Below are 26,485 nucleotides of genomic sequence, written 5' to 3' on the forward strand. Positions count from 1 at the left end.
CCCTACACCACCTTTTTGGGGAGGATCACAAATGGTCTCACCCAGTAGTGAGCGGGCAGATTTACCATACTTTCATTGATGTGGACATGAAGAGTGCTGGTGATGCCAGTTTTCCTGCAAGGAAACAGAGTCTGCACAAAGCTTCTCTCTCCAGTCCCCTCCTTCCAGGGAGCAGGGAGCCAACACCCCAAGGGCCACAGGTCAGTTTCCAGGAGACTTAATTTTGGTTCATGCAGAGGCAAAAGGGGCAAAGGGCAGGACCACACAGAAAATGAGTCTTCCTTATCACCAAAGAATTCTCTTCCATGCAAAGGTTAAATACAGTACCAAGCCAACGTTTCATCGCAGGACAGCCCAAACGAGAACTTGGCTATCAGGCTGTGTGCCATCTCCATAGTTTTTGGGTGCATTTCTCAAATGTCTAAGCTGATGTTGCCAGGAATCAGGAATTCTCAAGAACTAGTTGGGCATCCTAAACCTTTCTTTATTTTCTCCCTTTCCATGTCATCCTCCTCCTCTCCAACAGCACGTTTTGCTTTTGTTTGTTTCTACTTAACCAAGGTCATTAAGATACTTGTTTTGGGACAGAGAAGCCATTAGCAAGAATCATTTAGAGGATGAACCTGATAACGTGTTTGTTTTGTTGGGTTTTTTTTTTAAGACAAATAAATCGCTTCCCATAGCACAGAGGGAGGCCAGAAGTAAAACATCCGTTAACTCTGACACTGAACAGCGTTTAACAGACACAGCTGCAAACCCACACAGGCAGCTCCTATTCCCCTATGAAACTTCCAAGAATCAGACAGAACACTGAAATACTTAGGGAGAGAGAGGCAATAAACACTTCTCAACCCAAGTGCTGGTGGGGTACTAAGTCCCTTTGGAAGCAGGACCATAACGAGGCAAGAAAGTGAGCCACCCTGCCTTATAGCGGGGTGCTTTTGGTAACAATGTGCTTACGCCATCCTCAAAGGCGGGTCACAGGTTGTTCCTGCGAGGTGACGCAAGGAATTTTGTGGAGCTGGTCTGACACCCGCTGGCCATCTCTGGTATTGCTCCTTGCCACAGTCAGTTTATCTGCTGTAACGGGGAACGCCACCGCACGAAACACAGCAAACAAAGAGCCCAGAGGCCCTGCAGGGGTGCCTGGACAGACATTAAAAACACACTTATAAATGAGACACGATAATAGCTGGGCAAATAAAACTAAAAGTTACACCTGAGGGTTACCATCCTATTGATTTCTTGGCTGCTTAACTGCAGGTTTGCACTGGACTTCTCATGAATTCTCTTCAACCTCCATGCTCTAAATGAGCAGCTGGTCTGTCCTCCTCATTTTCTTCATTGCTCCCAAACTACCAGAAGTAAATTAGAAGGGAGGACCTATCTCATTTAGCTTCTCTAAACAAAGGAGGACACAGTTTAGTCCTTGCATGGCTAAGACCTTGGTGTTTTGCAGATAAAGTTTTAAGGATTAGAAAGTGCGCAGCATTGTCAGTTAGCAGCTCTCAAGTGAGGGCAGCTTTTGACCAAGAAGCCCAATTGTTTGCAGCTGCCACAGTCACAGTGTCACACAGAGCAGCTGCTTGAGGGCTGAGGACAGGGTGAACTGGCTGTCCTAACCCCAAAGCAAAAGACCAGAACTTACTCCCTGCTACCAGTTGGCTGTCACTGAAACAGATTCACAGAATCTAAATGTGTGTGAGAACCAAGAATGAACAAAATGCTCTTAAGATCCCCCTGCTCTTCCTGCTGCCAGGTTCTCTCCCAGCCCCAGTGTTGGAACAGTTTCTGGTGCAGAGGAATGATGGATACAGGCTATGCCAACCTTACAGGTAACACAGGGCAGTGCTGGCAAGTTCCTGAAGCCACCTTTCTTCTGCTTCAACTTCTGGAAGAGCTGGGATGCAGACAGAGGGAGGACCTTGCAGGACCGATACACAGCTGGCTCTTTGTGTTACTGCACACCTCAAAAGCTCAGCAGAGCAGCACTCACCCAAAGAAACACCCCTCAATTCACTACCCTCTTTTGCCCAACTCAAAGCCTACCTGCACAGTGACAGCAGGATTCCCTTAAAAACTGACACATCAGTTCAGCCTCGTTTGGTGGCTTGAGCACAGACAACCAACAAGTGTTGGCACTTATGTTCACAGTATCTCAGAACAGAAACAAATAAAGCCCAGCTTTATACAGTAGTAAGGCAATGATTTACTGTCAGTCAAAACCCTCTGAAGACTGTGAAAGCCTCCACCTGCTGCCATTCTACCTCCAGCTCTCCAAACCCAAGAACATCTCTTCCAGCTTTGTCCATGGCACAATGCCCTGCACTTCCAGACAGTGCTGCAACTCCAGTGCAAGCTAAGCTGTGGACAAATCAATGGATACAACTTAAAGGGACAGAGACAAGAAGTCTGTAACAGATGCTTTGCAGAACATCATAACCTTTTAGGCTGCCTTCCTCCTCCACTAGGAATCTGCTTTCTACAAGCAACATTTCACCTGTAACCACCACCTGAAGCTACCTAAGGTCTCTCTCAACAAACACCACAGGACAGGTATTTGGTAAAAGAGATGTATATTTATTCACTTTACAAAGAGGGTGGTATTTGTTGCAACAGCTCCATTTATAGACAAATATATTATTGTACATTATAGTGGTGAATGGCTCAAACCTTTACCTTGTTTTGCTTTTAAAAACGTGTTTGCACCACTTCAGCTTCCATTAGCTGAGCAAATAGCTGTCCTTGTTCTGCCACTGAGAGATTAAAAATCCATAAGAAAAGTATAGCTCTGTGCTATGTATTCACAAGCATTTATTCACCTTCTCCTTTCCCTATGTCACTCCCCTCTCCCCACCCAACTCAACATGGTCTGTCCTCTGGGTTAGCATTAAATTTATATACAGCCTCCATTAAAACAAAATTAGGAGCCAGTGATAGTTCTAATGTCCTTTTAAAGCACAAGAAAAGTCATTGATTTGTACATATAAAAGTATTGAGTTCAAATTTGTTAAAAAAAAGGAAAAACCCATTTTTAAGTTGAGTTGGCATTTACATATTGCCAAAGTATGGCTAAGCCAATGAAAGGGGGGAAGAAATAAATTTCAGGACAGAATTTAAATATTACAAAAATATTTTTTTTTTCTTTTTTCTGTTTCTTTAAAAAAAAAAAAAAAAATCAAAAAGATGCCCAATTGCTATTGCTAACTGAAGCATGGAAAGAAGGTATAGACTAGTTGTCTTTGATCCTTGAATATTTGAAACAAATTCAATGTAAAGCTGAACCAAGTTTCCCACACAAACAGCGGTGGCAGATTTATTTCACTTGAGATACAAATGCATGTCCACATGACAGGCATAATCTGACCAGGAGGTGGAGGAAATGTTTCTAAGTAAGCGCAGGGAAGGAGGGCGAGAGAAGGCTGGCACGGTTAAACATTCTGGATTCAGAAATGCAGTGCCCCACAGATGCCTCTGCACACAGGCTGTGCAATGCTTTGCACTCCTGATATGCAAATACAGCATCTTTCAGCAACAGGATCCAGAATCAAAGAGCTTGGTGGCCCACTTGCTCAAACCGCTAAAATTACTCTTTCGTGCTGTTATTCTTCTTCACTTTCATTTTCTGGTTCCAAATCAGAATCGCCATTGATTTCCTTTTCAACAGTCATGTCTTGATCATCAGATTGTTCCTCACTTTCATCATCTTCATCCCAGTTTTCCTGGGGGAAAATAAAACAGAAATGTTTAAATCTTTGTCAGTCACACCATTTCTGCTTACAAGCAAATGAGAGAAGATCTGGTCTAACTCCACTTACGTCAGAGTCTTTATCTGCAATCATCTCATCATCTGAGCCTTCCTCCTCCGAGGAGTCTGCAAAGAGAAAAACCTCTCAGTCTGGGGAACAGACTTTAAAATGTCATTGTGCAAACAAAGTTCAGTCCCATGTGCTGCCAAGTCTTCAAACTGTGCTATTTCCATACCAAAATAGATTCTACCAGGAGATGAGTTAACCAACATCACTTAAGACCAGGTCACTTCCATTACCAATACACAAGGTGAAGATGCAGTAGGAGAAAAGCCAAACTGGAAGTATGTGCTCATACACTTGGACACTGTCTACACTGATGTCCTGCTGACTCAACATAGCAGTGCCTTCACTGTATTATAAGGGCAGGTAACACTAGAAATTTAGGTTGCCAGGTAAGTTAAAGCAGCACACTGAACTTCCAATTCACTGATTTCTTCATTTGTGAAGCAAGGCTGGGAGGGAATTAAAGAAGATAAAAAGAAGGCAAGGCATGAGCAATTTAACTACAAGATGTCTTAGCCAATGATTTTCCATGGACATCCCACAAAACCCTTCTAACTGCAGACTGTACACTGGTAGATAAGCACAGGAGCATGATGAACAGCCATCAAGTGTAGGCTGTCATGTGAATTCAGGAGCTGAGCTACACTTAGCATACAACACTTACCATCCTCATAGACCAGCTTTGCAGTCTGATTAACCTCGGGTACATCCTTAACTGCTTGTGATGCTGCAACCTGAATGGAATTTGCAGATTAGTCTCAGATTAAATCATGTATTTCAACTTTAAAAGACAACAGAACTCTTACCAATGTAAATGACATCTACATTAGGGGTAGTGCATATTAATTCACTTACACAGCTGGTTTAACATCCAAAAAAGTACAAATGACAAAGTAAAATCAGAGAGGCATCTGTTCCAAAGTGGCTTGTTCCCTCCTATTTATTCCTCTTTAAAACTCTATGGGTGAACAGACACATTTGGCAGGACAAAAGAGTCCCAGTGAGCAGGGACTGACAGGATAGTCAATTAATGGCCTGCTCTGAGCATTCTCAGTGTCCCTGAACAGCAGCTGCATTAAAGTGCCCAGGACAGATTGCATCAGATGCAATCCCAACAGCAAGTGAAGTCTGCAAACAACACCCCTGCACATCCTATGTTATGCAGTTGAAGCTCACCTGGGTGACAAGAATGAAGAGTCTTCCATGCAGGCGGGAAAGCTTTTGCAAAGTTTTTACTCTGCTCTCCATCAACTGGTACAACATTCCCAGCTGAGGAATAAGGTCTGGCAACTTGGGAGAAGAGATGGATGAAAAAAATGAAACTGTTAACAAACACATCCCAAATGTTTTTGGGGTTTTTTTTAACTATTTTTTTATGTTTGGAGCAAGCAACACTTGCTTACATTATTCAAGATAGAAGGGAGAGCTGAGGGTTCTCAGGAACCACCTGCAGCCCGATCAATTAACACTTAGCCATGTTTAGAAGTATTAAAGCTAAAGTAAGGTCTAGTGACACAGGCTAAATTATTCTTTGCCAGTAATTTTGTTCCCTTTCACAGGTGTGACATAACTTAGCTTGGTTTGACTTTTGAATGGCTATAATTCTGTCAGGAATGACTAAGACAAACAATTTTATCAGTGATGTCCAGTAGGTTCAGCAAAAGTGGTGTAAGCATAGTTCCCTATACACTGATTTGGGCACTGCCATATGCAGAGAGCAGGAGACCATTTCTTGAAGAAAGAAAATATGCTTATTTATGCATTTAAATGTAGTTTTGCCTAAGTGCACTGGCATGAATGAAAAATACTTACAGTGGAAAGGTAGGATGCATGTAGGGTAAAAACAGACTTCAGCCATCGAACCATTAGTGAGGCACTGGAAAAGAGAAATAAATTATATCCAAGAGATACTGGCTGAGAGACACCCATTTCACATTCTAGATGCTAAATAGTTCTACATAAAGTGTTCTCTTTTCCTTAGAGAGGAAGATATATGCTCTCTACGGGTGGAAATGTAAACTTTGGCTATCCACATGAGGTATGCAAGTTATTTGTTAAGAAAGGAACAGACATTTCAGTGAGGGACTAAACTAGGCAAGCTCAGGGGTCTGTGCTTCTGAAATCTTTTATGGATGGTCTCAATGGATAAAAGATCAAAGCACAACACTTTCTTTTCCACCTACAATGAGGGAATTTATATTTAAAAAAAATAAACTCCACCCAAACCAACCTAACCCCCACAACTCAGCACAGCCCATCTCAACACAGCTGTCCTTATGGCAACACAACAAGATGGAAGGGGGGAAGCTGGTTCTGTTATTAAACACCACATTAGGGATGTCTAAATACATTTGATTATTAAACAAGCTCTACACCTCAGAGTTATTATATTTATTGATCAGGTCCATAATATAAACATTTGGGGCCTTCAGTTACATTCTCAGGGTTATAGGCTCATTGCAGGTATCCTCTTCCCTAATTCCACTTCGGCCACCTTGACAAAGCACTGCTTAAGTGTTTTAAGTTCTTCTTTTCACTCTCAATGAGGTGAGTATTTACCTCCAGATGCTGCAGTTTAATTGCAGTTACTTTGGAAATCTTTCACATACATGGTAGGAGGGACCATAACACACACATGTGAAATGTTTTAGGTGAATTGAACCGTAGCTGAGTTGTCTCTTACCTGTATGGGTTGCCCTGCAATCTCTTTGTAAGCTAAAAGGACAAAAAGAACAGTCAGCAGTAAGTAACAACATAACAAATTTAAAACCCCAACATGAGATTATTTGACAGCCCCAGTACTGGGACAAAGTTCTCCAGGTATTTGAGGTTTGCTAGGATTAACCACTGACAGACTCCAGAAAATTACACTTCTGGCTGTACCACCCTCTAGGGTGGTAATTTGCAGAGGCTGGGTTTCAGTATTACAAGAAAGCTGGAACTCTTAACATACAAAATATCCACTGCAGCTTAAACCTGGCAGGAATAACTAATAGGAAATCTTTTTCATCTCTGTTTATCTCCTTAGTAGAGTAGTTTGTTACATGGTGGACAAGTTGGGGAAACAAGTGAAGAGAGTATCAGGTAAAGGTCATTTCACACAAGTCTCAAGCTTGGCTTGGGAGAAGACAGTTACACAAAGGTCTGACTATCCACTGAGATTACAGAGCTAAACACTTGCATTTAGATTCCCCAAAAGACATCCCAGGGAAGAAACACAGCATCTCATTAACATAAGCCTACGGAGGTGCTGAAAGAACAAACATTCAGCACCAGGCCATCTGCAGAATTCATTTAAGATCGGTGCCATAAAAAAATTCAATCTTACTTGTGGTCAGCACACCAAAATACAAAAGAAATTGAACCACTAACTTGTATAATAGAACATAATTCACATAATAAGAGCTACTAACTAAAGTTTGGTTTAAAATAGTAACGTCCAGTCAAACCTAATCATTAAAGTATTTCTGTCCAAATGAAAGAGTTTATTTAATATCACTGACTAAGCAGTTCAGAAGTCAAATCCCTTTTAAAATTACTGCTAAATGATGTTCAAAGTATAAGTACAGCAAATGGACTTTATGATGCCTTAAACCATCGTCCATGTTAGTAGCTGAAAACAAGATGTAATGGTGATTATTTGCCATGGACTAAACTAGCTTTTGCTTAATCTCTTCCCTTCCTTCTCCCACGTCATCATTTAAGATAGCAGTACGTGACCTAATGCTCTTCCTAGCTTTGACAGTGACACCTGGTCCTTTGGTGAAGCTTCAGCCAGAAAAGATAAAAAGTGTATCAGGGATAAATTAAGAAACATTTCAGGCCTCTTACAGCATCAAACCATTTTCAAAAATAAAGAGACATATCCTGGATTTTAGTAGCTAGAAGGCAAATCACATGTGGTTTGTATGGCAATACAAGACAGTAATGGAAGTACTTCCTTACCTCATGCAGCAGTGGAATGACAGCATGTATAGGCATTCTGGCTACTGTGTTCTTTACTATATTTTCTTTCCTTGTGTTAAGCACTTTCTGTTAAAATGAAAAAACACATGTTATTCTCTGATCATATATGAGCAATCAGCAAAATCAAAAATTCTTGTCTGTAAATCTCTTCCTACTCCACTACTTTTGTAAGCTGAGGATAATGAGCAGAAGATTTGCTATGAAAAGAAGTTTCATTTTCCAAGTCATGTACAATTAACAAAGTAAAGACACTCAATAAACCCACCTAACACAATCTAGCATTGCCTCTGTCCCACCTGCCCCATGTTAGAAATCATGCACTACAGGAACATGAAAATCTCCCTTGATATTTTCTGTTTGACTTCCATAAATGAATGCCTTTCACCAGCATCTGTGACAAGAGATGTCTATTCAGCATCAAATTCTTAACAGTTTCCCCGCCCTAGTACTATTATGTCCAAATGCAAGGATAAGCTTTTCAAGTGAAACTTGTCATCAATTCATTCTTCAAACAGTACCTGCTTGAAAAATGTACCCTCAGGAGACTAAGCACAGATTATGCTCATCCAAGCTAAAGGGAACATGGCTGCATCACTTAGAAAACATCTGAACTGTGACATAACAAATTTATCATAAATGAAGTGCCTCAAAGTTCAGGGACTGACTCAGAAAGCAAGGCAGGTAACAACAGAAAAGTAACACTACTATAATTCATAATAGCACTGCCTTGAGCAGCAAATCAGCAAAAAGTACCTGGGAGAAACAACAGGTTCTGAACTGCTCAGCCTTCCCAACTTTCAGGAAGGCTCCCTACCAGTCCCACTGAACAGATTCAACAGCACACACTGAGTTTGCAAGACTTACATTTAAGATTTCTGCATCGTTGCTTTCCAAGCCCTGAACCAGCAGCACAGCAAAGCTGTCTGTCTGGGGAAGGCCACCTGGAGTTTTGACTTTGCTCACATCGATATCCAATGCCCCAAGGCGCTCCTCAATGCTCTCCTGCAGAGGGGAAATAAGGGCAGTGCTGCGTCAGTGTGGTTTCTCACAAATATCAGCTGAAAGCAAAGTACCTAACTTAGAGCATTCCTGCTAATTCTGCTGGAAAAGAACACAAGTTTTGTGTATTCTTTTTAAATGCACTGACAGAAGACAGGATCAGAAAACAAAAGCAGTTGAAGTTTTGGCTGAAAAGCACTGATCTATCTAACTTGGCATAGGCAGCAACAAGCGTGTGACAAAGTTCTGCAAGAACCACAGGCAGGGCACAGAGGGCTTGAATGAAGGAAGTGTTTTAAGCAGGGGGACATCTCTTTCATACAGAAAGATGGTATCATTAACCTTTCTTCCACAGCAAACAAAATCAATTCAAGGTCACCTAAAGAAGGTATAGCAATGATTTACAATTCTAGTTTCTCCATTCTTGTTGGGTTTGAAAGAAGAAGCCCTTTACCTCTGTCTCTCCTGGTTTCCTCTTGTTTTTCTTCTTCTCCTTTCCCGAGGCTGGAGTTTTGACAGCTGTACTATGTCCTGGAATGCCAGGAACTAGAACTTTGGTGTCCGAGTTCACAATAGGTGTCTTTACCTAGTACACAGAGATAACCACATTTGCATGAATTGCTAATATCTTAAGCTTTCTTCCAATTTAAAATACAGATTTCATTCTGAGACTCTCACACATATGGTAAACCAGACAGACACAACCCATTTTCTTCACATAAATATTAGGCAAATCCAGCATATTTAGAACAAATAACCTCAAAAACCAAACAGCTAATTTTCATAATTAACTAAAGCAATGGTCTTTTTTGAATCACCTGTGAACGACTTTTCTTACAAGCTTTTGCCATAGCATTCACAGAACTGTTTGTATCCAACAACAAATATTTGGATGTTTGCTGGCAATAGATACTACCTGTGCTTACTGTCAGCTCCATAAGCCACATGCATATTAATTCAGCATCCACTGGAAGGCAATAACTGACCAAGAAAAGCACCACAATGTAACAGCAAAAGGTAGTCACTATACCCATCATTGCCAACTTTTTTCTTCTAGGGATTGCTCAGACAGAACTCAGTTGTCTGAACTAGGCTGTGACCACAGTGACAAAAAGAGACAGCTTAGTTTATACCACACATGCTAAGGTATCACCTTCAATGAACACAAAGGAGATGGAATTTTCTATTTAACAGCCAAATGCTCCCCTGACTCACAGAGAATGTAAGGTAGTATGCCACTTCCAGAATATCAAAAATGCATTTTCTGCCACTTCCAGAACACTTCCTTAAACCATAGCACTTCTATCCAGGCTTTTTTTTTTTAAATACTTCTGAAGTGATGAAAGTATAGTCTACTACACTGAGCAAAGCAACTTCCAATTTCCAAAAAGTTGATTTTCTGCATCAAGAATTTTGTCATAGAACACCAGTGGTGACAAAATACTTTCCCCTTAGCTCACCACAATCATAACTTCTCCCACAGGGCATGCTCAGACAGCCAAGAGAAATGCGTCTTCACTGGAATTCAGCAAAAAGCGAAACCAAGATGGGTATCATCACTGCACGCCACACAGGCCCTACATCTGCCCCTGCAGTGCAGCCCTGCTGCCCACCAGCTCCAGGACTGAGGCATCAGCACAAAACACTGCATGGCTGATATCGAGTACCACATCTGGTAGATAACTAAAGGGTCAGAAAAACAGTGCTGTCTGCTCATTCACTGACACTCCAAGCATTTCAAATCATCAAAGCCTTGAATATGCACAGTGATTAAGAACTTTACAGTCTGTCTCCAAATACCCAGAAGATCCTGCATGAGGGAACACAGTGCCAAGTAGCACAACTGGACACTGCTGCCATGCAAGTGCCAAGCTCACACTCCCAGGTCCCTGTGAGCAGGAACACATGAAGGCAACATAAAGAAAGGTTCCTCTGCATTTTATTTAGACTCTCCAACAAAGTCATCCCACCTTCACCCCAAACTACCAGGGTAAGAGAGGCTGTACAGATTCAAAGGGAAGGACTGATCTTAGGCAGAAAAACCCCACCAATCAGTCCTGTCTCTCAAGCAGACCTGCTGAGTTACAAGATGGCCACTGTGTGCTCTTGCATGTGCCAGGGCACACAGCAGCCATGAAGATCTCTTTATCCACACCTGCCTGAGTGCTATGGACAACTGCAGCTACCTCTGCAGCTCTGAACAGGTCCTTACAGAAATCCAATCTCATTTTAAGAGAGCAGTGAATGCTATCTACTTTGTTTCTGAAGTACAATAAGAGAAGCAATAAAATCACATTTCATGCAAAGCTCACCTTTGTTACAGCAGCATCTGTTTTAAGTGATAACACTTTCTGGACGTCCCGTACCAAACATATGTGGGATTCACTGGTGTTCAAAGACTAGGAGGACAGGAACAAAACCAGTTAATATATTTGACACTCACACCTGTGATTCATTATGCTACGGAAAGATGAGAGCAAATTCCAATGGTATAAATTAGAATGAACTTTTTTTCCACTCTAGAATAGCAGCTCCTTTGCATATCTGCCTTTTGTTACCAGATCTCTATACTCTCCAAGGACGTTTACACACATAAACTGGAACTGTATTAAAACTGGTTTCAATGGCCTAACTCAGCAACAGCTGAAATGGCAATAAGTCAGCAATGACATCAACCTGTACTCAACTGAAAAAATGGAAGAATACAAACTGCCTTTCCAAACAGCTCTGGGCAACAGTTACATCTCCCAAAACAAGGGCAAGGAATATGTTTTGTATTGTTATATCATTTCAAAACAGTAAAAATAAAAATAACAAAGCCAAAAATTTCCCCAACTGAAAGCAGCATGCAGTCCATATTACAGAACCAAACCCTCTCTGTTGAGTTTTACATACCACTTTCTCTATGATGGGCTGTAAGGTGTTTCCATATACCAGCAGCAGAGACTGTTTGTCTTTGCAAAATGCAGCTGCTAGAATGGGGACTGGTTTCGGTGTTGAGTCCCCATCATTCCCAGGTGTTGCTATCTGAACAGTACAGTTTGATGTTAAGGGTTTTTTGCAATAGCTGGAAAAAAAAAATCCAAGATGTTTAGCTTGAACACTTCAGTGTCTTGCACATCTAAGCATCTTTCATTAGAAGGTCCTCAGCAAACTCAGCCATTTTACACCTTTTAGAGATGGCCAAGATGAGGCACAGACACACAAAATCTGGGTTAAAGCCACACAATACCAAAGTGCAATACAGTCCCCAACAAGTGAGTTCTTCAAAAATGTGTCCAGTAACCCAAGACAAAGAGGCAGCTGGAACTTGGTTCAAGAGTGTATACAAGAGCTTAAAGGCAGCAGCATAACAAAACTGAGCTTTGCCTTGCAGTAACCCCAGACCTTTCCCAAAGACACCCTCAAGATGAATCCTAACTTACCCATTCAAGATATGTTCGAATAAATGCAACTGCCCATCTCTGCACACAACGGCTAACTTCACAGGCTGAAAGAAGGCACAGCAAGAGAGTTTCATTAGATCAAAGAAAAACTCTCCTGGAAGTTCAGGACATCAACAGACAGTTGTATGGCTACAATTTGCATTTTTTCAGTATTTAAAAAGACTAAATCTGAAAGGAAGATGAAAGACATAATCATACAGGAACATTCAGTACAAGTGTTAGAAGATCAATAAGATAACTCACAACTGTACTTTATCACTAATCATACATCCTGAGTTAAACAGTTTGCACAGTAGCAGATATATGTCTAGAGGCACAGCTCTGCAAAGGTGCTGACACTGTGAATATGCTTAGAAGACAGAAACTGAGATGACTCTTCAGAAAACCTAAATGACAGGGGTCATTTAGTCATTATAGAATACTCTCCAATACGTTCAGGAAAAGGGAACTGGAAATACTAGAAAAATATAGCATGAAATACTGCTCTGAGATATGTAATATAAAGGCAGCAGGATAAAAATGTTTTAAATAATTATGGGAACAGTTTGTGAATACGTCTCATTTTTCACAAGGCAACTACTTTGAAAGACTTGTTAAAACTGAGAGACTTGGAAAAATATATGCTGCTACTTTAACTCATTCAAGGCCAGTTAAAAATCCAAATGCAGTTACACTGCCAAAACTACTTGAAATCAGAAAAAAAAACAGGATCGCACCAAACCAGATTTCTGGAAATCATTTATTTTGTGTTATTCTTTGCTGCTAAGTTCTAACAACCATTTTGAATTACTAACTTGTTCTAAATGGAAACAACTGACATTTCCACCATCACAAACAAAATTTCTGAAACCCCCCCCCTAAATTTGCTCTTTCTATCTTTGAAAATGAGCATTTCAAACTACCAGCTTTATAAATAAAGCATCTGTAATAAATATCCTTACACCCATGAAACGGCATTTAGATCTCATCTCTTCGTAACAGAACCCAAATATAAACAAAGCCTCTTTCTTTACATCCTTAAAAGGAAACTGGTAAGTGAAAACTGTTGAACATATTTGTTTACAAACTATTGGCCCTACCTCATCTTTGACTTCTGATACAGTCAGGTCAACAAAAGTTGGTTCTTCTGTTACTGTGAAAGACATCACAGCATTCTTTTCTTTCCTATCTGATCTGATCTGCCTGGAAGACACAAAAAGTACACATTATTTACCACAGCACAAACAGCATCCTCTGCATCAGACAAGCATCATAAATTACCCATGAATGTGGTGGTATCTACCATATCCCAAAAGCACCACGCTGACATTTCAGTGTTCACCTTAGAAAATGTTCTAACTTCCAAGAGCAAAGTAACTCCCAAGTGAAACTGAGCAAGAAAACTTTGAATAAACCTTACAGTAAGTGCAAGGAACAAGGAAGGTTATTACACAGTATGTTCTGGCACACACTAGTGATACAAATGGCAACTGGAAGCACGCTCAGACACAGCCAAGGAAAATCTCGTCTTCACTCAACAATCAGTGAGTCGAAACCACCATTAAAGAGATCATCACCGCATTTTTCCAGAATGCCACTTCTGCTTTACCTTGTTTAATCACAGTCACAAATTATGAAAAGCTTACATACCACACACTCAATAATCGGTCGTGTATAGCTCCAGACAAGAAATAAAGTCCTGTAATTCCATCAAAGGGTTTACTTTCATTCATAGGTTTCACTGTGGTAAACATTAATGATGACACAGATGTAGCATGGCCTGTGAAATGCTAAGAGAAAAAACAAGATCTTTCCATGATTGTTGTAAGCAGTCATATGGCAAAAACCAAAACATTAGTTAACAAAGAACATTAGGAAAGATTTGAGCATTATTAAGTCAACAAGGACAGCTCAGTGGTTTTTAACTAGTGATCAGTTTCCTTCCATTTCTGCATGTCAAGGAAACTTCTTCTGACCTGCCAGGTATTTATCAACATTATAAAACTTAAATGGGGTATCAAAGGCAAATTCACTGGGACTAAATCCATGCAAAAGAAATCACATCCACCTGTACTGCTGTTACTGTCACAAAGCACTCCCCTCTGCCCCCCCCCAGTTTTGCACTTCAACCTTTACAATGAAACTAGATTCAGTTTAATTATAAACTTTAACAATGGACACATGTGTGCTGACACATACCACCCCAAGGGCCCCCCAAAAAACTGGTTCTTCAATCTACTTTTGCAAATAGTGGTTCTGGTCATTATGGAATGCAGACATACATGGTAGCTGCCATGTGCCAGCAAGCCCACAGTAACAGCACATGTGTACACACTCACCTGACAGGAGATTCAGAGACTATCCCTGTCCTGTCTGCTAGCAGGCAAGAGAACACGGCAGCATTCACGGATCAGCTAAAGCATGGCCATTTGCTCAATGTCTGAGCCCTGCTCAGGGAACAATAAGGAGTTGCTCCTATGCCTTCCAACTGTTTCAACAGCAAAACTGATAATGCCACCAGTTACATGAAGTTTAGCAAGGAAACTCGAAGGCTTTGTGGAGGGACTCATGTTAAAATCCATGCCAGCAGTAACTGATACAGTGGTGAACTGAGTTCTCCTGACAGAAGGGTACCAGACAGGGACCCAGTTAAAAAGGACAGCATCCATCTTTCTCCTACAGCCTTGAGAAAGGATGCTGCCAGCATGCTCAGGAACAAAAATTTCATGTTCTCATTCAATTCTCAATAAGTGGAAACCACAGTTTAGGGTACCATCACAGCAAAAATGTCCAGCAATCCTGAAACTGCCAATTGTATCCTCACACACGGTGAAATGTTTTAGATGCCTGATCAGGAAACACTAGATAGGTAGTATCACTAATCAAGAAGGGCATTTTTTTGCATGTAGTTTAACAGAGGTACAGAAGTACTTACTCTGTAGACTTCTTTGGTCTCCAAGTCCCACAGTTTTATAGTTCTACCAGCTGAGAGCAGCATTTTTCCATCTGGACTGATGCATAGACAGGTGACACTGCTATTGTCACCTTTCCACTTACTAGAATTTGGATGGACAGGTTTCGTACAGAAGGAGAAAGATGGAGAAATAGAAAAAACAGTATTCATTAGCATAATCTCAAAACCACCATGACAGAAAATTTAAGACAAAATTTAAAAACCAGTGATTTAAGTAATCAAGAGGTCAAAGCTATCCTGCTTCTGCACTTCACCTTCAAATCTGTTTACAAAAAAACACAACTCAAAAATACGAAGCTATTCAACACTGAACTGTACTTCTTTTTTAATACTTGCTTATTCTGTTCTGAATTCCTCTTGAAGTTTTCTACTTCTGAAAACAGGGCAAGAAGAGCCATACCATTTTCAAGACTTCTCTATTCACCAACCTATTCAAACAACACTAAAATTCAGAATTTCAAAGCCTATTCAGTTACTGCCCCTCCTCCCAAGTCTCTGTCACTGACGATAATAAATATCACCTTAATGGTCTATGGTTCAAAGCACTACTTAAAAATACAACAACAACAAAAAAAATAAAGATGCTGCCATGAAAAGCCTGAATGTGCTTTAAAGAAATATTTATACTATGTGTTTTTCACAGGACAAAACTGCAAGGAAAGTATTAACACAAATCCTTTACAGATAGAAAATAGCCTGTGACCATGTTTTTAATTGTAAGTGGCCTTTCTGGAAATACTTCCAAATAACTTTCACATGCCCAAGCAACACCTCTTCTGTTTTTTAAAAGAGAATCATTTACTGTATCACTTTTGATAGAAGTTGAAAATGTTACAGCCCACAAACCTGAAAAATAACATTGCACCTTACAGAGAGTATGATAGGATTTTGTATTCTCTTCCAAAGACAAGGTCATGACTAAAAATTTAAACCATTTATTACAGTAAACCAAGAAGGTATTTTTAAATGTACTAAAAAGATGAGTCAAAACTGAACTGCAGAATACAAAGCACAGCAAAAATACCTTGGTTTTCACTTTGGATACTCTTTATATAATTTTTACAGGAAAGAGTTTTAAACAGAGTCTCAAAGGATATGTCCAGAATGCCTCCAAGTAATCAAGAGTATTCAAGACATGAAAAAGCTACAGAGAGACAAGAAGTCACCCAAAATGTTTCAATCTACTTCTCTGCAACACCTTGTCTTGCCTCTTCAGAGACTCTCTCTTCCCCAAAAGCTTGTCCCTCTGCCAAAGGTTTCATGTGTGCTGCACACACCTCCTGAAGTGGCCCTGTGGAGTACTCCTACAGTAGTCAAGAAAGTCAAACCTAAAGCCACATTGTTTTCAATTCCCTTTCTAGCAAACCATACATCTCTAGGAACATGTCTAGAAGCCTGCAAATCAAATTTTAAAAATTTAAAAACACTTCTCTACCCCAGGAGCAACCACCCTGATTTCTCTGTGGGTTACACAAATATTAATTTCCAGGTCCTGACAGGTGTTAAGGAATGCAGGCACTCTCATGTGTAAAATGGGTGCGAGCAATTATTATGGATAATTTGTTCTTTCTGGTAGGTAAAACTTTAAGAGAACTGATTTCTTCTACTCTTTCCAAATTGAAATTATTAGGTATGACTCGTAACATTACCACAGAAAATTTTCAGGCAAAAACCACTGATGCTACATTCCTCATGTAACTTTCTATCTATACACTCTGGGAATGATTTTCTGTTGCCATCTTTAAAGTGAAAAAACACAATTCAAATTACATTCCATAATCACAGCCCCCCACTCCATGGTTCCTAGTATGGGACAGGGACAGAGGGAAACATTCAAGAGGTATGACAGCAAAAACTCTCACTTCTCCTGAGAAAAAGCAGGGCTGGGACCCATCTCCAGTACTTGTACATGAACACACGCACTATGGGATGCAAACAGGATGAATGAGATGTCCGTGGGCAGCTTCAGAGCTCTGATCTCATTGGGCTCACAGAACAACAGCGGGATGCCTTGCAAGACAAGGGCCTTTAGGAAGGCATTTCAGCAATGACATGACAGGAAGGCAAAAAGAAGAGGGGTTTCTCTACAGGAAAGTGTAGCATGAATGCATGGAACTTTCCTTTGAAACAGGGCATGTGACAGAACATAAATGCACAGAAGAATAATCCAGGAATCAAGATGGAAGTTTATACGACAAATCTACCTGGAAACTATTTCCAGGCACTGGAAAGTCAAAAAAAGTTTTTGGGCACATCCAGTATAGAATTACAAATAGCAAATCATGTCTAACCAACCTGATTTCCTTAATGAGACAAGCACCTTGGCTGATGAGGAAAAACACACACAAGCTGACTTCAGCAGCTCTTTTGACAAGGTCACACATAGTATCCTTGCAGCCAAATTGGAGATACATAGCCTGAATGGATGGTCTCTAAGAAGAGTAAGACCTGGCTCTATCACTGAGTTCAAACAGCTGTGATCACTGGAATGAAGTCCAGCTGGTGGCCAGTCACTGCTGTTACTCCCTCTAAGGACATCCCAATACTGCTTAATACCCTCCATAACTTCCCCTTGTTCTGGTCTTCATCAATGATCACAAAACAGGACAGAATGCACATGTAACAACTTCACACTCAATCCCAAATTAGGGAGAGCAGGTGATGTCCCAGAGGACAGGGCTGCTACTCAGGGGCATCTCAGCAGGCCTGAGAAGTAACAGGCTGTCAGAATCTCAAAGCTGAAGAGGAAAATGTAAAGTCCTACAGGTGAGATGGAAAAATTTCAGTATAGGTCATGGACCAATAGCTAGAAAGTAGCTTTGCAGAAAAGAGAGTTGCAGTCCTCACAGCTAAGCTGCGCACGTGCAAGCAGGGAGTCTTTGTGGCAACGTGGTGAGCTGTGTATGATCTGCATTGGCCAGTGCTTGCCAGCAGGTCAAGGAATGGAACTCCTCTGCTCTGTGCAGCTCTTGAGACTGCACCTGAGCTCTGCGTTTAGTGGGACAGGACAACAAAGTCACTGACATGGGGAAGTGAATCCAGCAGAGGGCCATGAAGGCACCTGAGGGACTAGAGCACATAACAGAAGAGGAAAAGGTGAGGGAACTGGGTGTTTTAAATTCTAATAGAGAAGGCTTCTGCTACTTTACATGGGTCTCAACATAATACAACCTAAGGATGCATCTCTCCTAGGGATACCAAAGAGGCTACTGCAGTGCCCATGCCAACCTTAACAAAACCAAGAACATTGCAGTAATAACCAACAGTGGGAAATGTCACAAAAAAAGAAAACAACATCAAGGGAAGGATCAAGGGGCCATCACACAGTAGGCTTTTATTAAAGAAAGGTAACCAGAATTGTTAATAGAAATCTTGGTTTCTTCTTTAAAGTTTAAAAACAAATTGACTTTATTACACAAGAAAGTAAATGCCTGCACCAGACATTTTGTTACTGTGCACTAAGCTGAATTTTGCTCAACAGTACTTTTAACAGTAGCAGCCTGCTCAGACAGCCAAGTGGAAGTGTCCCCACTGCACATCAGCAGCAAGCGAAACCAGATGGGTTATCATCACAGCACGGCCCTTTGAGCAAAGCTGGGTGCATGCAGCAGGTTTTACTGGAATGAGATCTTCCAGTATCTGCCCAAAGATTTTTTCCTAGAATTTAGATTTTTCAGCATTTAGTGGAACTTTTAGTCTTCCAGTGTCACTAGAAGTTAGCATGGAGGGATCCAAAACCCTCTCAGAGCAGTTTCATCTAGCCTTTCCAATACACAGAGGAAGACACCCAATATCACAATTATGCTTTCATCCCTTAATAAAATCACTTCTGATCTCAGAAAAATAACAGCCAACAGTCACTTTGTGGGCACGAAGCCTGAAAAGCAGAGTGCAGCATTTCCAAAACCTGCAAGGGAGAAGATGCACAAAAGCAAGTGTAAAAAAAAAAAAAAAAAAAAAAAAAAAAAAAAAAAAAATTAAAGTGAAAAGCAGTGCTACTCACCACTTTACTTTGCAGGTCTGTGTGTTCCATTCCACGATGTGTTTGTCATCTGAACAGCTATACAAGCAGCAGCTGTCTTGATGCCATCTCACACAGTTTACTCTACTGTCGTGACCACCATCCTACAAAAGATAACAGAGGGTCAGCTCACTGGAGTAGTCTTGATATCTGAGTCTTCACCACCCCTACAATGTCAACAAGGTGCTCTTTTGAGAACTGAATTCCAATCATTGGCATCTTGAAGAGTGTGTTTGGTTTTAAAGAACATACATGGCAGTTATATAAAGATATTTACTATTTTGGCACATACACGTAGTATTTTGGCTTGTCTCACACAGCCTAGAGGAGACGTTGTCTACAACTTCCTCACACAGAGAAGCAAAGGGGCCAGCACTGATCTCTTCTCTCTGGTGAACAGTGACAGAACCTAAGCAAATGGTAAGAAGTTGTGTTGGGAGCAGCAGAGTTAGGGTGGATATTATGGAAAAGTTCTTCCCCCACAGGGCACAGGCTCCCCAGGAAAGTGGTCACAGCCTAAGCCTGCCAGAGTTCTAGAATCATTTGGACCATGCCCTCAAGCACACGGTGTGATTCCTGGGGCTGTCCTGTGCAGGGCCATGTAGAAGCCCAGAAGACAGTCCACTGTGTATATCTCAAATACTGACAGTCAGCCATGGAATCAATCAACGACTGTTGGTAAGAACACACTGGTGCCTGGAAGAGAGGGCCATGCAAAGGTAGGACAGCACTTTCCTGGTCCATCCTTGCTCTGACTCCTGGTGATCAGCACAACACTGCACAGCCACAATTTCAGGAAAGACTCAAGAAGTGGTCCTGGACTTTTGACAAAAGGCACTCTCAGTAGGGGGTGGATCAAGACCACCAAAAATCCCCCCAAAGCCCTCCAGCCCATTTCCAGAAAGGTCTAGAACAAACTGCACAGGATACTAATTCACATAGAAAGTAAGTAACTTTGCTCCAGGGTGGGCAGAACTTAGCTATAAAAAGGTGCTCCCACAAAGCTTGAATGATGGATGCCCCAGGACATTGGACACCCCATCAGTTGGTTTGATGCTGGAGCCAGGACTGGTGACTTTTCTTTCTTCATTCCTTTCTTTCTCTCTCTCTTTTGCCTTACCTCTTATTCAAAATCCACTGCTGTGCATTTCAATTAGAAGACACCAATTTTCATGCCAAGTGTATAATTTGCTGATACAACTTGGTAGATTTTTGTGGAGCCTACACTTTTTGTCAGTCCTTTTTGACCACAATCGTCTACACACCTGCATGCTCCCTTCAGTTTCACGATGGGATGCCACTGGAGAGGAGCTGGGCTTTGGTGGTCCCTTCCAACTGAGGACAGGCTATGTTTTGATGATTTTTCTAGCACTTCAGAGTTGAAAATAAAAATTGTCCTGCCTGCTATTTTTATACACACAGTCAAACAAGGCTAACGGTATGAAATCTGCTTAAAAGGAAGAATAGCCACAGGTGTCTTGCTGAAGTCATCTAAGTGTCTCCTTTCTTAAGGGCACTCAGAGGTGAATAGCCTTCCCTTTGTATCAGCATTCAGGAACAGACTATCATCAGACCACAAGATTCTTTAAGCAGTATCACTTCTCTTAACAACCAAAATCTCTGCAGCTCCAAATATAACCTTGAATTATTTATGAAAATATTTAATGGAGACTATTTCACTATTTGGATTGTAACAACCTGCTCAGATTACTCCCAAAGGTATTGCTGCAAATGAGCTTTGAGCAAGACAAACTACATTGCAGCAAGATATTCTGTTCAGTGAAGATGGCTAAAAGTAACATCTCTTATTTTAACAGGAATAATCTTGTAATTCAACCTATATGTGAAAAAACAACGTACTCAAAACCTGTTGTTTTCTATGGAAAAAGGGTGTTTTCAAACAAACAACTATACTTTTCAAGCATAGTTTTCCCACATAACAGATATTCATTAGTTACTGTCACTTGCACATATCATAATTCTCAGAAATTGCTGCTTTCTCTAAATTCATGTATGTTTATCACCCTACCTACAACTTTCAGTTTAGAAGCAAAAGTATACCCAAGTATCTCAAAAGTATTTCCCAGCCATTCATATGGATTTATTTTGCTTGTTATGTAACCCACAACTAAAATGGAGGTGCTTGGGACCTTGGAAAAGCAGAATTAAAGTCATTGTGTATCATTCAAAAAAGATCATATGCTGAGAGAGCTCAAAAGCTTCCACAAGGGAAATAAATGGACAGAAGAGTCCATCAGTGACATCTTCCCAAGCCTTGATGAGTTCTCTGCCCTTCCTTCCTACAATGCCATGCAGGAACGAAGGGTATGACAGTCCCACCGAGGATTTTACTCTCCAGTGAGGAATTTCACCATTACTTTTATTTTTAATGTAAAGCAGCAAATCCATGGACAGAGTTAATACACTGCACTAACTTAGAAACAAAGATTTTTCAGCCTAAACTGACTGAAACTGTCAGTATTTGGTAGCATGTGATGAAGAATGTATTACTTACTAGCTTGCTCTGTAATTCTCCTTTTACTGTGCTGTACAACAAAATACTACCAACTGCTGTACCAATAGCCAGGATATCTAACTGCTTGTCCACTTCTCCAACTTCAGACTTCCGTTTTTTCCTCTGGGGGCCATCCTAGAAAACCAAAAGAGAAAAACCATGAAATAAATTAGTCTGACTAGCTAATGAAAAGCCTTAAGAGACGTTTGAGACCCAGCCAGCCAGCACAAACACCACTAGGACACAAAATGAACACAGAAGTGAACACAATCCTAAAACTCATCTTGTACCTCCAGGTACAGGGTAACAAACTTGCTATGAGTCACCTGGAAACACCTGGTGGAAGCCATTTTGCTACCACCCCAACCATATGCATTTGGGGAAAAAAACCACATTTAAGTTTTTCACAAATTTCGTGTCCCAGAAGCAGAAATAAAGATTAACACGTTCAGAATACTTAATCCACAAAATGGAAATGCTTGATCATGATCAGTTTATTTTATCTCAAAAGGTAATCGAAAGAGTCTTGTAAATCTGAAGCATTCATAATGCTTCTTAAAAATAAAGTGCTACCCCATTCCACAGAGGGAAGTGACTGGAATTCAAAGCAAAGTACTCTGCCCAAGTCTTGCTGTCTCCAAAGAGGTCCTCATACGATCAAGCAATTCATAGGTTTTCACTCTCTTGCTCTGCAAGTGCTATCAGCCACCTCAAGGAGGGATTTCACTTTGTCTCCTTCAACCAAAAACTTGAGAATGCAGATCACTGGGAAGGGGAGAAAGAATAAAACTGGTTCTTAAACACGTGAAACTAAAAGAGGGTAGAAGGAGTCATCATATTCATTCTCACTGGGTTAATCACTAATTGAACACACACAAAAAAAGAAAATTAAAACTGTTCAAGGACACAAATTTTAAAAAATCCCTAATTCCACTTATTAGTTTTTAAATTGGATCCTGATAACTCTCCTTACATTTGTTACATCACAGCAAAGCATTCTCTCCAATTTAAAATTACACACGTTAATGCTTCCTCTATACAGATCCATTTGCACTGACAAGCAGCCTGAAGAAGCCCGAGGACACTGATATAATGTGAGCAACCAGTTTTGTTCAAGTTCCATGTGGTGTAGCTAATCTATTTTACAACAGGTATGATACAGTGAATGCATAATTTCTACTCAGGTCCAGAAATATGACCATCAGGATGTGGTAGTTTTCACCACAACTAAGATATAGAAGTTTGATAGTGAAGGATAAATACTTCGGTTCTTTGAAGTAGGATTTTCTATTCTTTCTGTATTTAACATCATCTAACATGTTGACATCTAACACCATCTGCAAAGAAAAGTGTTTTGGTTCAGCCAAGAAATACGAAACTGCTGCAAAGATAACTTTTACATGAAAAGCAGACTCTTGAGAGATTATAATTAGGGGTTTTGCAAGTATTTGTTTAGGCTTCATCTTTGCTAAAGAGAGAAAGTATTTATAAAATATTAAAAAACAGATGGTGAGAAACTAATGGCAAGTAACTGAAACTGCTGCCTGACATGCAAAGACAAAGGCCACAGAGTGGAGATGCAAGTACAACTCATGTGTTTTCTGGTACTTTTCAATCTCTTAGTTTTACCAATTACCTCATACACTCCCACTGCAAAGCAAAACCAACTTAATAACAGACTTTATTTTCTTCCCCTGAAAAAATCTTTCAAATAAATTTTTTTCACCCTCTATTTCAGTTTGCTATGGCAGATTTCCTTGGAACAACTCAAGGGCACAACAGAATTCCCACAAGTACACAGTTATTTCCAGGGTCAAGAGAAAGCAAGGGACAGCGAAAGTTTCTCCAGTTTTTTTTTTTTTACATGCATTTCTTTACTGACCACCCCTTATCAGTAATATGAGTGGAGCACTTTGTCAGAAAGTTCTGCATGAAGAAATGTCAGTGGAAAATTCTGACACCTGTTAACATTTCAGATGACTTGAAAAAAAACACTCTAAGAACTTAAAAAAAAAAAATTAAACTTCCCTACCCTACATTAGATTATGGCAGAATGGCAACTGCACTTAACACCCATGGGGAATTCACTTATTGATCAGGGTCTTAAATAGAAGAGCACCTTGTTGTCATGGACAGGATTTCATTTTAAGATTTGTGGAAAGTCAAGCTTATTTAGAAATCCCTCAACTTTGCCTGAGAAAGCATCATGTTTTAATTCATAAAGATGGTTAAAAGGAGTTATTTGAAAAGGAACTGTGCACACGTTTTCCCATGTTCTTCCTTGACTTGATAAGCCACTGAGACTTTCTAAACAGGAATCTGTTCACATGCGAAATAAAGCACTTAGAACACTGAAATGGGGAGAATTCTAAAGGTCTTGAGACTTGATGGTAACAGAGCAGTTGCAGCTTGTTAGGAAGAAAGTGGAAGAAGTTTTTTCAAATGTTGGAGGTCCACTCTTGCACAAGACATCCCATGGAGGAGGTGATGAACACTGCACATGGGAAGCACTGACACTGGAAGCACGTGGGCAGGGAGCATCCCAGTAAAGCCACCCCTGCATCAGCAATTCCAGAGCCTGCAGTTCAAAACGTGATTTCTAATATTCCCCTGTAACACACGGCCTCCATTAACATGGCAGCAGTCCAAAACATACTGAGTTTAAGTGTAATTTGGCCAAACACCATTTATAGCTACCTACTGGCAGAGTTCTACCCCTGAACACCAGATACTAGAACTGCTTAGACAGATGTCAACTCTCCAGGAACAGAAAAATGAAGAAAAAAAAATGGGGAAAAAAAAAAAAAAAAAAAAAAAAAAGACTAAATAACACCAGAAAAAACATATTTAATAAAATGTTTTTGGCATAACTATCCCAGTTTTAGTTCTACAGCTCAGTCTAAGGAGAAAACCAATGACTTTTAAAGGTTTTACAGCACAATTATTGCAAGAAACAGTATGTTTCCCAGCTCCACTTTAAAATGGACTAGCTTCCAAGCAGGGGACAGGATTCAAACTATGGAATAATTAGACAGCACTGAGAGGTAGCTAAGGTTATTTTCATATAACTTTAAACCTGGTTAAATTCAAAGACTGCAGGGCTTAGGAGTGTGTCTCTAGAAAAGATTATTTAAAATAAAGTTGTAAAACCCCTCAGAAAAGCAACTTCCTGTGCTTGATTTATGGCACCACAGTAGTACAGTGTGTCTACTTTAGTTTTATCTCACACAGGACAAATTAACCCCATTTTCACATGCCAGTTTCTGTGCATTTAATAGCAAAAAACCTATACAGTTTTACAACTAATGAACAGATTATTTTTACTTCAAAGTTACCTGACAAAGGAATAGGTTCAGGCCATCTAAAACTGACTCTTTCTACTTCACTCTTTGCATGTCCTGGGAGTTTCCAAAGCTCAGAGACTAAGCTGCTCAGCTGAGCAAAACAATATTGCACTCCTCTGGGTTGATAATCTGTGTTTTAAGCATTTTGAAACAGCCTTAACAGCATCTCAAATACATTGAATTGCTGATGTACCAAAACATGCTTTAAAACGCACCCCTTACTTCACATGATAAAGGGGGTGGATTTCACATAATTTAGCCAGGTTTTGCGTTCTTTTTTCCTCAGGAAATGGTATGTTCCAGCTAAATAACTACTTCAACATAAAGAGAACAAAGAGGTACCCCAGTATACACTCCAGATCTCTTCAGAGGTTCAGTGTTCACCTGATGTGACATTAACTAAAACTTGATCCAAGGTGGAGAGCATCCAAGTGCTCCTGATGCATGCTGTGAATAGAACTCCTGAACATCTTTTTGCACGATTCCTGGTCTCAGGAGGATGAATCACAGTGTAGCACGGGATACTTCCAAGGGTAAGGAAGTGTGGAGAGATACTGCCTTTAGGGGAAAGCGAACTGAGTGCGTGCACAGCAGCCAAGCTGCTCCGCAGCATGGCAGAAACGTGCCATAAGTAACATACCTCGCTCCTTCAACGAAGGCTTCTTCCACGCAGATAACACGAGAAACAAATGGTTTTCAACAATCAGTGTTTCTAACGAATTTTTTGTTTCAAAAAAAAAAAAAACCACAGAACAAGACCTCCAGAGCCGCCTCCCCCGCGGACACGTGAAATTTACCTTGAGCAGCGCAATCCCGGGAAGGGGAGCGGCTCCCCCCGGACCCCCTCACACGTGGACATACCCCACACCCCGGGGCCTCAGGGAGACGGGACAGAAGGGGGCCCGAAGGCGGCGGGGCCCACGGGACCCTCACCCCTCTCGCCGCGCCCCCGCTCCCCGGCCCGCCCGGCCACATGGCGCCGGGAGGGCGGGGTGAAGCCGAGCGGGCCGCGGCCACGCGTCAGGGCTGCTCGGCTCGCCGCCATCCCCATCCCCATTCCCTCCCTCACGCGTTCCCCCCCCGCGCACACTTCCCCTCTCTTCTCCCTCACGCACCTTGCCGGGGGTCTGCCGCGCCCCCGCCGGGGCCCAGGCCAGGCACGTACAGGCGGCGCTGAGGTGCGCGGAGGGCACGTACTCGTGCTGCAGGCGGCTGCCGGCCGTGTCCCACACGCGCAGCCGCCCATCGGGCCCGGACGAGGCGAACAAGCGGCACCCGCGGGGGGAGAAGGCGCACGGAGGGGCCGCCATGGCGCGCGCGCTCCCCTCGGCTCTGCCCGGCCCGCCCCGCGCAGCGCATGCACCGCCCGCGTGCTCGCCCCGCGCGCCTGCGCCGCACGCCCCGATGACGCCGTACGGCGTCATCG

At 41.4% G+C, this 26,485-nt stretch overlaps 1 protein-coding gene and 3 non-coding genes across 4 annotated transcripts; all 4 read right to left on the reverse strand.

The window, feature by feature from the left end:
• Positions 1–3,166: 3,166 nt before the first annotated feature.
• Positions 3,167–26,483, reverse strand: WDR43 (WD repeat domain 43). The gene is made up of 18 exons (XM_056487743.1): positions 26,175–26,483; positions 21,716–21,850; positions 19,183–19,304; positions 15,141–15,261; positions 13,856–13,995; positions 13,306–13,408; positions 12,206–12,270; positions 11,676–11,847; positions 11,093–11,179; positions 9,235–9,366; positions 8,646–8,783; positions 7,761–7,847; positions 6,499–6,530; positions 5,628–5,691; positions 4,992–5,105; positions 4,480–4,549; positions 3,819–3,874; positions 3,167–3,722 (listed from the first exon to the last, which is right to left on the reverse strand). Exons 1-18 carry the CDS (start codon positions 26,481–26,483, stop codon positions 3,603–3,605), a joined length of 2,067 nt encoding a protein of 688 aa, XP_056343718.1. The 3' UTR covers positions 3,167–3,602.
• LOC130251947 (small nucleolar RNA SNORD53/SNORD92) lies at positions 10,267–10,345 on the reverse strand. Its single transcript, XR_008840268.1, has one exon. It is a non-coding gene; the product is annotated as a small nucleolar RNA SNORD53/SNORD92 (small nucleolar RNA).
• On the reverse strand, positions 13,704–13,787 carry LOC130251950 (small nucleolar RNA SNORD53/SNORD92). The gene has a single exon (XR_008840271.1). It is a non-coding gene; the product is annotated as a small nucleolar RNA SNORD53/SNORD92 (small nucleolar RNA).
• Positions 18,680–18,757, reverse strand: LOC130251949 (small nucleolar RNA SNORD53/SNORD92). The gene has a single exon (XR_008840270.1). It is a non-coding gene; the product is annotated as a small nucleolar RNA SNORD53/SNORD92 (small nucleolar RNA).
• Positions 26,484–26,485: the final 2 nt, after the last annotated feature.

Source organism: Oenanthe melanoleuca, chromosome 3 (genome assembly GCF_029582105.1).
Source record: "Oenanthe melanoleuca isolate GR-GAL-2019-014 chromosome 3, OMel1.0, whole genome shotgun sequence".
NCBI lineage: Eukaryota > Metazoa > Chordata > Aves > Passeriformes > Muscicapidae > Oenanthe > Oenanthe melanoleuca.